Below are 12,514 nucleotides of genomic sequence, written 5' to 3'. Positions count from 1 at the left end.
TCCAGTTGAATGCGCGTAAAGATTGTTTTTGCGTTTCTGAGGCGTTAACAAACCTCAGTACTCAAGGGGGCAATAGAGCTTCCATCAAAAGTATGTGCCATTAAACTGGACGTATTGTTATTCAGGTAAGTTGCTAAAAATTTGCTCTTCAGAGTTTACAACTTGTAATTATGAGTTCTACAAAGACGTGAGCGGTTTTTAACAAGTCGGAATCTTGTAATTGCGGTAATTCCAATATTGGCGAGAACGCACCATTAGCCATGTCTTAAAGGAATGTTCAATACATGTTAAGCCCAATCGACAGCATTTGTGGCTTAATATTGATTACCACAAAAAAAAAAAAAAAAAATATATATATATATATATATATATATATATATATATATATATATATATATATATTATTTTTAAAAAATAATATATATATATATATATATATATATATATATTTTTTTTTTTTTTTTTTTGTTTTTTTTTTTTTTTTTTAAAGCAATAATCTGGGTTACAGTGAGGCACTTACAATGGAAGTGAATGGGGGCCAATTTTTGAACATTAAAATACTCAAAAGTATAGCCACAAGACGAAAACGATATGCATGTAAACATAAAAGCACTTACTAACCTTTACTGTGTAAAGTTATAGCCAATTTTACAACTTTGTTGCCATGACGATGTAATGTCAACAAACCCTAAAATTACTGTAAAAAGGACAATTTAAACAACTTTACAGCTCAAATTATACATGAATTCTAAGAGAAGAATGAATGTACTTGCTTTTATAAAACTATAAGCTTGACATTTCTGCCTTTAAACCCTCCAAAAATTTGCCACAATCACTTTTATTGGCCACATTCATTTCCATTGTAAGTGCCTCACTGTAACCTTGATTTTTGTGTTTTTTTTTTTTTTTTTTTTTTTTAAGAAAAGGAGGGACGAGTCCAAATGTATTTTTGTGGTAATCAACATTGTACCACAAATGCTGTCGATTGAGCTTAACTTGTATTGACCCTGAAACATTCCTTTAACCAGGTTTAAAACAAGTAATTTCACACTAAAAGCGAAAATCGATCGCTATTGATCCGCCATGACAGTAGTTGGCTTGAAAGAGAAAACTCACCAAAGCAGCAGACTTTTCACACTAATGTCTGTTATAGCACCCCTTGTGGTACCCTTCAGAATGTAAAGCTTTTATTGTGTTATGAATTGCAGTCTGACGCATTTTGGAACCCAACAACGCGCAAAATCGAGCTTGCATAGCTAGTAGCATCTGCGATCACATACTTGCATAGAATATGTTTTGGCCTTCCAGACTTTTGCACAGTACTGTTTTTTTAACTGCCTTTTTTGTTCATCCACCATCTCAATGTTGCCGCCTCTGTCCTCTTTCCCTGTCCTGTACTGTAGTGGCCTGCGGATCCAGTAAAGTCAGTGAGATAAATGCTCTTGGGCGAGTTCCCATGCAAGAGCATTTGCAGCTGATCCTACATGGAGCAGTGAATTCTATCCCCTCATTTTGGGCTTTGTTTCCTTGCATGCTTTTCGGCCTTTCTGATTTCGTGAATAGCCCATAATAGCATTTCTTCCTCTCCTCTTACTGTCCATCATTGTGCAAATCTGTCCGATCTAGTTTCGAATTTTGAGGTATGATCTCTCTTGAGGTTCTGGAATACAAATGCTTCCATTCAGGTGCTCCTTCATTGGCAGTCCTAGAGTGGAGCCCACATGTTTGCTATCAGAAGTATTTGTGCATTCCAGATGAGTCAGTGCTTCTTGCTCCACAGCCACTGTTTGGGTGCCCTTCAGCCAATTTATGGAAATCGTAAAGCTTGTTTCCCCTGCTTTGTATGGAAGGCTGGGAAAAACAGATTGCAGCGCTTGCAGCAGATTTACGCTAATGCGAGCCTCCTCATTCGCCGTTAATGTGCCGAGGCCAGACTACTGTCTCTATGTAATGGGGCATGTACATCCGTAACTTGCCTTCCTGCGAAAAGGGACGACACAAACTGCAGCGAGCAACACTAGCATACTCTGGCTGAACCTCTTTGTCTCCCGGTCCCGTAACAGAACAGATGCCAATCATGTTGCCAGATTGGCCTCCCTGTTCTGCCAGATGTGTGTGAATGTGTTTTGGACTAACATACTGTCTTTGAAAGTACAAAGGATGTCCTTTAAAATCACTCTAAAGTGTGTTGAAAGGTGAATTAATAAGTAGGTTTGTGTGGGTTTGTGTCTGTCTTTAATATCCCTCTTGCGTGAGTATTGGGGTCTCATTGCGCCCTTGCCTGTAAACAATGTGCTGATGTTATCTCTGCCGCATAAGAGCGATGGATGTGCAGACTTTAGAGGTTTGGCAGAGGCACATTTGTGCTGCTAGAGTGTATTGCTTATCCACTCAAGGATCATGTGGAAAAAGAGGTGTTCAGTATAGCCTCTTGTTCTCATGGCAATGTTTAACTCTGCAGGCATGTTTGTGTATCCCCAGTGCCTGAGAAACTGCAGATTATTATTTCTAACATTTCACGTGATGATGTGTCTCAAAATGTAGAATATGTTTCTGGCCCAAAGCTGGAGCAACCTGGGGTTAAGTGTATTTTTCTCAAGGGTTCTATGGTGATAACTCATGGATTGCTTCTTGCAGGATTTAAACCTATCGGTTGCAGTCCAAGATCATTAACCACTATGCTACATTGTGTTTCTCTCTCAAGGCAAGCCCAGAGTGGACAGCCAGGCCCTGTTGCCTTCACGGTTCATCATTGGCAACAAAGCCCCAACTGTAACAACCTCCTTCCCTCCTATCACTGTCCCTGAACCCAAAACCTTTCCTGCAACTCGGAAGCCCAACACCATATTACTGGAGGTCCAGTCAGAACCAAAGAGACGGTCCCCACAGCTTGAAATACTGGTGAGAGCTGGAATATTAGTGTCTCAGTATCATAGTAGTGTGGCATTTTTGTTGTTTTTACAGTAGAAGTAGTACAGCAAATTGTCCTGCAAATTAGTATTTTAATGGCGCACTCATTGATATTCACATTTATTTGCTGTGATTTTGTGCCTTTGCTTTGAGTGAGAACAGAATAATTGTGCATTAAACCTTTGAAGCGCACCTTGTTGGGCCACCTCTTATTTAAATTTGAACTTGCAGTTATTCAACATACGCTCATATTAAATTGTGTTATAATGGATTTGTGTCTTATTTGCAGGTCCAGCCGGGTGTGAACATTGAGAGTGCTCTATGCAGCCGACGCGCTTCGTCACAGCCATTGATTCCGGCCGATACCATCCTTCCTCCTCCCACGATTCATGTAAGACCTCTCAAATTACAAAGAACACAAATTAGACTTTGTCAAAATATGAAACATTGCATCATAGGTTTCGTTAGCAATATCACAAAATGCCTCTTTATTGAATACTCTAGACAGCAATGAGCGTCAGTAACTAGCTTGCTTGCCATTAATTGGTTGGCCTAACCAATTTTCAGTATTTATCTTTTTTTGGCCCTTTCTGTAAGAAAGGGTGAAAACTGCCTCCCTCAGTTGCCGTTTTGTTGCAATGCAACCGCTTATTCTGTATTTCTGCAGGCTCTCAGATTGATCGTACTTCCAGAACGTGCTCTAACTTTAACGTTTACATGGCTCGAAGACCTCTAATAGTATTTATACACAAGCTGGTTCCGTTTCAGAGTATGGATAGATATTATGCCATTATATTTTGGCTGTACTCCAGTTTGCTGTACTGCTATAAGCACTGGTTTTGTTCCAGGTTTGCATTTCTCATCGGACTGCCATTGATTTTTGCCAAGCTGTGTGTGCGTGCACGCATGTGTGCTCTCAGAAACTGCTCAACCACATGAAGATGGATGAGGTGTGTGTGTGTGTGTGTGTGGAGCTGAATGTATAATGTTTAAGGGGGACTTTGCTGCCAGCGTTTTCTGCTCTCACTCCTACAATCCAGATCTCAGCTATTCACATCTGGTTGCTAGGCAACAGATGCAGCTTCATTGCCATTCTGTCAGTTCGCTAGTGGATTCTGAGCAAGCGTCTGGGAGGACAAAGCAGCTTTGTGGTCTGCCTGCTGCTGTTAGTATTATAGTAACCATTACAGCTCTCTGGAAATAAAATTAGAAACTGCATCTATTGCGATCAATTGCGTTTTGCAATAATTTGTGGATACGTTTCCTCTTCTGACTTTGCGTCGAGGTTGACAAATTATTATTTTAATTTTTTACAGTTAGTACAAATTTTCATACAACCATAAGCAAGTTTTTAACTAAGTCAGCCCAGAATCAGTTTTAGAGTTTTTTATATATTGTATATGTATGTAGACTGTTGTGCCTGAAAATCCCAGGAGATCAGCAATTACATAAATACTCAAACCAGCCCATCTGGCACCAACTATCAGCCATGGTCCAAATCACTGAGACCGCATTTTTTCACCATTTTGATGGTTGATGTGCACATTAACCAAAGCTCCTGACCTGTATCTGCATGATTTTGTGCACTGCACTGCTGCCACATGATTAGCTGATTAGATAATCGCATGGATAATTATTGGTGCCAGACGGGCTGGTTTGAGTATTTCTGTAACTGCTGATCTCCTGGGATTTTCACGTGCAACCGTCTCTAGAATTTACTCCAAATGGTGCCAAAAGCAAAAAACATCCAATAAGGGGCAGTTCTGCGGACGGAAATGCATTGTTGATGAGAGAGGTCAACAGAGAATGGCCAGACTCGTTCGAACTGACAAAGTCTACGGTAACTCAGATAACTGCTCTGTACAATTGTGGTGAGAAGAATAGCATCACAGAATGCTATTATGAGATGCGGGTTGGTGCTGTTTTGGCGGCATGAGGGGGACCTATACAATATTAGGCAGGTGGTTTTAATGTTGTGGGTGATCGGTGTGTGTATATATGTATGTATATTAAAGACGTAGTTTTTAATACAGTTAGTAAAAAAATGTGTACACTCTTTAAAAGGTATTTAACAAGTAAGTTTTTTTGCTATTTTTCAGTTTGATTGATCTTGTTTTAGAAACAACACTGCATAAGATATTTAGGTTTTTCAGAGAATGTATTTTTAACGTGTATTTTGTCTTACTGTACTGGCAGAGTTTTTATAGTCAAAACAAGTGAAAAAATCAACCAGTGCTGAAGAAGTAATCCAAAGTATTTAGATTACATTACTGACCTCGAGTAATCTAACGGAATATGTTACAAATTACATTTTACAGCATGTATTCTGTAATCTGTAGTGGAATACATTTCAAAAGGAACCCTCCCAACCCTGCCTGTAGTGGAACTTTTACTAACATTTATTTTATTGATGTGAAATGGCATCTTTTATAATCAATTGCGTTTCTCTGTAATTTGTTGATGTTTCCTCTTATGACTGCGTCCACATTGAAGACAACATTTTTTGGGCAGTTTTTCTAATTCATTTGAGGGCCAGATTCACCTAATGTTTTGTGAATACTTTAAACAGTTAAGCTTTAGTGTGTACTGTTGAAAGTACAGTGCTTTCTAGTATATATAGTTTAACTTTTACCAACCTTTGTTTTTTATTGAGGTGGGTTAATAAAACTAGATTTAAATTATACCAGTCGCTATATTATATTATTTAAAAAGATATAATAGTGCTGAAAGTGTACCTTTTATAGAAAGGATAGTTCTGACTCTATTCTTATAATTATAATTAATTTATAATTTTATTTATTTATCACACATTATACATTTGCACATATACAGTGAAATTCTTTTTTTCACATATCCCAGCCAAGCTGGGGTCAGAGTGCAGTGTCAGCCATGATACAGTGCCCCTGGAGCAAATAGGGTCAAGGGCCTTGCTCAAGGGCCCAACAGTGGCATCTTGGTGGTGCTGGGGCTTGAACCCCCGACCTTCTGATCAGTAACCCAGAGCCTTAATTTTATTTGTTGCGGGCAAGGGAAAATGTCAGTAGAGCAAGTACAATTCTGAAGTTCTGGCCTGACCGGGCCAGCAGATAAAATGTTGAGCCCTGCATTTGAGGCTGTGCGTTATATAGATTTTTACCAGCTTTAAGGGGGTTTTAGACACTCTGTGTTGTGTCGATTGTAAAGAATGAGAATGTGTGTCTCTGTCCGTGTATTTGCATGTGTGTGTGTGTGTAAGATTCATTGCCTTATGCAGTTCAGTGGAGGTGTTCTGGTTTGCCAGCTCAGGGCACTATTACAGCATGTCTGCGTTCATAACTCTGTTTGTCTGTGCCCGATTAATGCCCATGACTCATCAGACTGGCTGACCCCAGCCACCACCCACACACAAAACCACATGTGACATGGGCAAGGACAAACACAGTACACCCAGATGCACTCTGCAGTATATATATATATATATATACAGTATAAACGCACAGCAAACCCACAAATCCTACCGAGAGGTTTTCAATCGTACACTTCAATGTTCAAACACTGGTGCCTTCATAAAACAGTATGCGAAAAATACACGGAAGACCTACTGCATCTGCTGAAATTCTGAAGTGTGCATCAAATGGACACCAAAACTTACCAAAGAACATACAGTTTTTGTACTTTTTGTACTTGTATAACAAAACCAGAGTAAATAATTTTCAAGGTTGTTGAAACTACGTCATATAATCGGGTCACAGGATAATGCCCACATTCCCAGATGAAGCATGTCTGGAAATGTAATCTTAACACACACCTGCATTTATTAACAGTCGAGAAGGAAGTTCTTCATCAAATGCAGTACAAGTGGACGCAGCCCTGGTGTTGTGAATTGTGAGCAATGTTGTGTAATAGACCTTTTTTTTTTTTTTTTTTTTTTTTTTTTTTTTCTTGCCATAAAATGACAAAATAACCATTTGGCCCTTTTCATCTCTTTGCATGTGCCTTGAATCTCAGAGTGTGTGCTTGTGTATATATGAACTGTATGCAGGTGAGATTGCGCAACTGTGTGTGAGCAGAATAGTAAGTAATATTGTGTAGCATGTTTGCTACAGTCTTGTCTGCTTCTGCAGCTCCAATGCAGTCACTCCAATACGTCCTAAACAAATACTGGACAGTCTCAATCTGTATATTGACAACCTGTCAATTTCAAAATAAACTCCAACAGGGTGAATAGTCATTTTTATTTTGCAGTAATGACTGACTGACTGAACATTATCCCTCTTTTTTTTAAATAGCTACTCACGAAATAAATAAATAAATGGGTGTGAAATATGTTAGAAGAAAGAGACCACAGAATGAAACTAGCACAGCTATGTAAGAAACCGTTTGCCTGGGACAATAGTCATTTTTACAGTTTAGCGGTCATTATACAACCATATTTGACTGCAGAATGCAGCGACTGACCAATCAGAACAAGTGTTCCTGAATAAATGCAGCATGCATTTATTCATCCTTTTTGTTGTTCTCACATCTCCAATATACACTATCCAGTATGAAACACAACAAATCTACTTTATGAACAACGTTGGTCACTATAGAGCTTTAAAAGCTGTTTGATTAGTGCTTTAGCAGGACAATGTATATCAGGACAGCATATAACACTATCTGACTCCTGTACTCAGCACATCCGGACCGCTCATTCACATGAGCAGACCAACTCTCTCAGTTGCCATAGAAACGAGGCTTTCTGCGTGAGACAAAGAACTGAAAAACTGCTGCATGATTTCCCCCCTCTCTCTATCTCTCTCTCTCTCTCTCTCTCTCTAATACAGTAACAGTTTATGATCTCTTTCATGAGACAGATTGATTCAATGAATCTTTGTAGGGACACCCTGTTAAGGACACGGTCTCGTCCCTCCTGTAATGTGTTTAGAGGCTATGACATTGGATGATGAGTCGCTTTGTTGTGTGTGTGTGTGTGTGTGTGTGTGTGTGTGTGTGGTCAGCATCATGTCTTCAACGATGGTCATTTGAGGTTTCATTTACAGTATGCTTTGTTTGGAAAAGATGAATCGCTGATAATTAAAGGGATAGATCACCTAAAAAAAAATTGATTGTTTTAATGATGGCCTAACATCATTATTCTTCCTTATGCATTTGTTTAATGTACACAAGTAACACATCTCCACTGCAGTTAATGCCTTTTTTTGTTTGTTTTTTCTGACATCATGAAGCTTCCTGACCTCTGTTTTCGTGTTCTTGCCTCCCAGGCCGCTGAGGATCCACATACTTATGAAGATCAGGATGAAAATGGCTTTCCTGGAACCAGTTTCTTGACACTAACCGACATCAGCCAGGTACATTTAATTAAAAGCACATTTTGGTGGGCCCGCAACCCACACACACTTCAAAATAAAGGTCATATCACAGCCTGGTGTCCACCCTACGGGTACTAGCCCCTATCACCCAACCTAACGTTAAAGGAACGTTTCCTACTTTTTCCTATTAGCATTTTGACCAAACTCCAAATACCCACATTCTCCGTCTCCCTCCTACTCGGAAATATTGGCCATCAATGGCTCAGTGCTTCGATAATGAGATTTTCGGAGCCAAAGGGTGTGGGAGTACATCATTTTCTTTAATTAACAAAGACCAGAGAATGAATGAGAGTTAAAAATATCATTCTGCCAAGAACTGAGAAATCTTATTAGAATGGGCTCTACATTGGCCTTTTGATGGATTGATATTGGATGGGTATGGCTAATATTGCCAATAATCGTCTTGTTGTTCAGTTCGACCGCAACGCTAGATAGCTGTTCAGGAATTCCACTCGCATCACAGCTCACTCAACCATGCACGGAGCCGTAAGTCCCTTATATTTACCGCTAACAAGCAGCACAGGACGCTCGCCGTATTGGGCATTTAGGACAATTCTACCGCTCGGTCGTACAAGGGCAAGGTGTCTGTTAACACCAAAATAGCACAGTAGTCATTAGTCGGAAGGTGGAGGGAAGATAGAAGAAGGCAAATAAGTGTTGGTCTCACAGCCTTTTGTGGATGTTACTGGAGAAAAAGTGTGTTTATAATGAAAATAAAGGGATGCTGGGGGGGTTGCTCACCAATAACTTGAGCTGTTCCACAGTGCCCCCTTTTGGTTTTAAGAGGGACCTGTACCCATAGATGAAGAATTGGCTTAAAGAATAAATTATCTGAGGTAAAGGAAATTGTTTTCTCTCATTGAGGAGAAGGTGTTAATTGTTTTGAGACATTTGGTATTAGAATAAAACAAAAAATGTATGCTTGGATTTTGAGAGGTTTACCCAAGAGATGCCTGTCTCTCTGCAAAATGCTTCAAGTATATCGCTATAAGAAAGCAGATATACTGTAGGTGTTTCTTAAACTTCTGGCATTTTTGGCACTGTGGATATCTAGAAAGTAAAGTCTTGTTAAAAAATTTTCACACTATCAATAATATAATATTTCCAACAGGGTATGTACATAAATCACTGGAGATTTATTTAATCATTGCCATTTTATTTTTTATTCTGAAAGTCTTGAAAATTCCCACCACAGTGTCATATCCACCAAATCTCACATCTGTATTGTGTTTAATATAATTCAGTGGTGGAAATGATTATTTAAATTGTTTAACATTTTTAAAGCCTTTGTCCTGCTAAGGCTAATTTCATAGACAACATTTTATGTATCCTAAATACACCCAATTAAATAATATTTCACACTTTTTTGTGTAATTTGACAACATTACAGCTTGGTTGGAAATGAAACCCTCAAATAATGCTCACATTTAGCTTGATTTTTCTTTGTTTTGTTCAAACCTCACTTGTTTCATATTTTATCTTAAGCATACTCTTTAATGACACTTTTGTTGACTTGGTTAACAAGTACACTAACTTTTGAAAAAATTAAAAATATTAAGGGCAAAATTGTTTGGTGTGGTGGAAATTATGCCACAATTGTGGGACAATTTTAATATTTTGAAAAATTGATAGAACTAATTTTCACACAATAAATATTGAAATGGTTTATTTTCATTTCACTCTTTGTTTAGATTATTATAGTATTAAACATGTAATAAATAGTATTTCTAAAATGGATTTTCATAGTTTCTTATTGAAAGTCTGGGACTGGGACAAGGCTAAAACAATCAAATCTGAACATAAAAGGCATTTAGAAATGACCAAAAATAATTGAAGGCCTTGTAAAAAGTTTCCAGTTCAGTTTTAATGAGACCCTCATATAAAAATAAAAATCTTTTGAAGTTTTGAAGAAAATCAACCCCTGGGACATGAAAGTGCCTGAAGTTGAAGAAACACTCATATATTGCAAGCCATATAAAAGACTATAAATCTACCACAAAAAAAAAACATAGACTTACATTAAAGGAGGTACCTAAGCTATATCTTAGGACCAGAATGTCAGAATATTGTAAGGAACCAACTAGCAACCACCTAAAACACCCTAGCAACCACATAGCAACATCCTGGCAACCACTCTGAACACACTAGCATTATGACGGTGAGTATCACACTGACATTGTTTTGCAGAAAATGTAAAAATCAAATGTATTCTTTGTTGGCAACAGTGTGATTACAATTAAAATATTCTCTTGACTTTTTAACCTCTTGTGCTATTGTGGCTCTCTAATTGTGTGCATGTTAATTAAAATCACAGGTATGAGTCCAGAAACATAAACACTTTCTGAACATTGAGACAAGCGAAACAAATTCAAGTGTTTTTCACAGCAATTGCCTGCAATCACGCTTTTGCAACTGTTCAATGAGGACTGGCATGTTTTCCACCCACTCGAGTTTTCCCAATGACCAAATAAAGGACACAGATACTTAAAACCAGACTGTGGTCTGAACAAACTCACTCTCTCTTTGGACTCCAGGCACGGATCATTGCCAGCTCCTAAAATGTCATTCCTCTAAGTCTCCAGTGCCTCAGATTTGGCCGGGCCTGTTCAGATGGAGCCATAAACTTCAAACGGGCCCAGCGCCCGCCTGGCAAAATGTATTACTCCCTCTTTCTCTGGCGCCTGGCCACTGGAAATGAGCTAATCACTCCTTACACAGACCACCCTGAGTTTGGGCCAAAGGAATCTGAACATTATCCAAACCAGTGACCAAAATGTTGAAAGCTGGCTCACAGATGCAGCAATGGAATTATGCACAACAAACATCCTCCTTCTCTTCAACCTCTTGTTCTGTCAAGACTGTAATGACGACTGTGAAATTGCACTCAGACTAACACATGTTTGCCATTACCTCGCAGTACGCGATGTGCGCTTTTATTTGCCGTCATTTGCGTTGAAAGTGTCCAATCCAATGAGCCATCAAGGATATTTTTGCAGCACCAAATTGTCAATGAATCCATCTCGTTAGAAAGCAGTCCGTTGGCAGATATATATCATAAAATTGCTGAGTTTTCTCAATGCTGTGTTTGGATTCAGAAAACACACGTTGGAGTTCCAGACTCTCCTATTGAGCTGAACGGGCTGCCCTCCCCTCCAGCTGCTCTGTATCACGGTCCAGCATTTCCTCCACAGCCTTCCCAGTCCACACCGCTCACAGAGGCCATCCTGAACACCATCCAGCAGAGAGAAACCCTGGAGAACAGGCTGGTGGATTGGTGAGATCCCACCATATTTACAAATATCATCTGCTTCACATTTGTTGTTCAGGCCTGTACTCCAAAAACTGTCTCTGGTTTATAAAAATGTTGTAGATTAGGCCTTAATCTGTAGGTTTATGAGACCAATACACTTTTATAACTGGATGATCCAGTCTGTTACAGTTAAATCGTCTTACAGACAATACAAAAATTGGCATTCCCAACACATTTAACTTCAGTAACATGTCATATTTTTGAGGTAAATGGAACATTAAGAGGAAATAATGTATGGCGGGATTTGAATTTATCTGTCAGGATTTGATAAATATGTATTAGGTTAATATATATTTCCACCAAAGAAATAAAGTCATACAGGTTTGGTACAACATAAGGTTGAGTAATTATGACAGAATTTTCATTTTTGTGTGAACTATCCCTTTAAGCAGAGTATTTGTCTTTTCTCTTATAGGGTGGAGCAACAGCTCATGGCCAGAATGATCACTGGAATGTTTCCTCAGCCTGCCCAGGCTGACCCAGCCAGCCAATCAGAGCCAGAGGAAAGTGTAACATCAAACATAGGTAGACAGTTTTTTTGTTTGTTTCGCATCATTGCTGTTACTATATCATTTGTTTTAGCACGTCTGAAAATTGCGTTCTTGCCTTACTGCGAGTCACTACGGTAAGCTTACAAAAATGATTTTACATTCAGAGCTGTCATGCTTAATTTGGCAATTTCAATTTGTCACATTCGATTTGAAATATTAGCCTTCCATTGTTCTTCCTTGGTTGTTGAGGTCATGTGTGTTAACAAAGAAAAGAAGGTCTGGTGGCAGATATGCTACTTACTGTCTCAGACTGTTGATCACAGGCAACCATGAGGATACCCAAACACTGAAGCACAACTGACATAATTAAACAAAGCAACATTCTTCCGTGAGTAACTTACAATTTTAAGTTTCAACCACAGATGGCGATAGAGAACCCAAAGGTTTGTAGT

General features: G+C 38.8%; 1 protein-coding gene across 1 annotated transcript in view; it reads left to right on the top strand.

The window, feature by feature from the left end:
• kiaa0586 (KIAA0586 ortholog) overlaps positions 1–12,514 on the top strand; it is a 175,386-nt gene that overhangs the window by 97,384 nt on the left and 65,488 nt on the right. The window contains exons 17-21 of the mRNA XM_051647034.1: positions 2,705–2,901; positions 3,200–3,301; positions 8,154–8,240; positions 11,357–11,535; positions 11,987–12,096. Coding sequence (XP_051502994.1) covers positions 2,705–2,901; positions 3,200–3,301; positions 8,154–8,240; positions 11,357–11,535; positions 11,987–12,096 — 675 coding nt within the window. The remainder of the gene's footprint in view (positions 1–2,704; positions 2,902–3,199; positions 3,302–8,153; positions 8,241–11,356; positions 11,536–11,986; positions 12,097–12,514) is intronic.

The sequence above is a fragment of the Myxocyprinus asiaticus genome, chromosome 20 (assembly GCF_019703515.2).
Source record: "Myxocyprinus asiaticus isolate MX2 ecotype Aquarium Trade chromosome 20, UBuf_Myxa_2, whole genome shotgun sequence".
Taxonomy (NCBI): domain Eukaryota; kingdom Metazoa; phylum Chordata; class Actinopteri; order Cypriniformes; family Catostomidae; genus Myxocyprinus; species Myxocyprinus asiaticus.
This window is presented reverse-complemented; position numbering and strand designations above follow the sequence as displayed.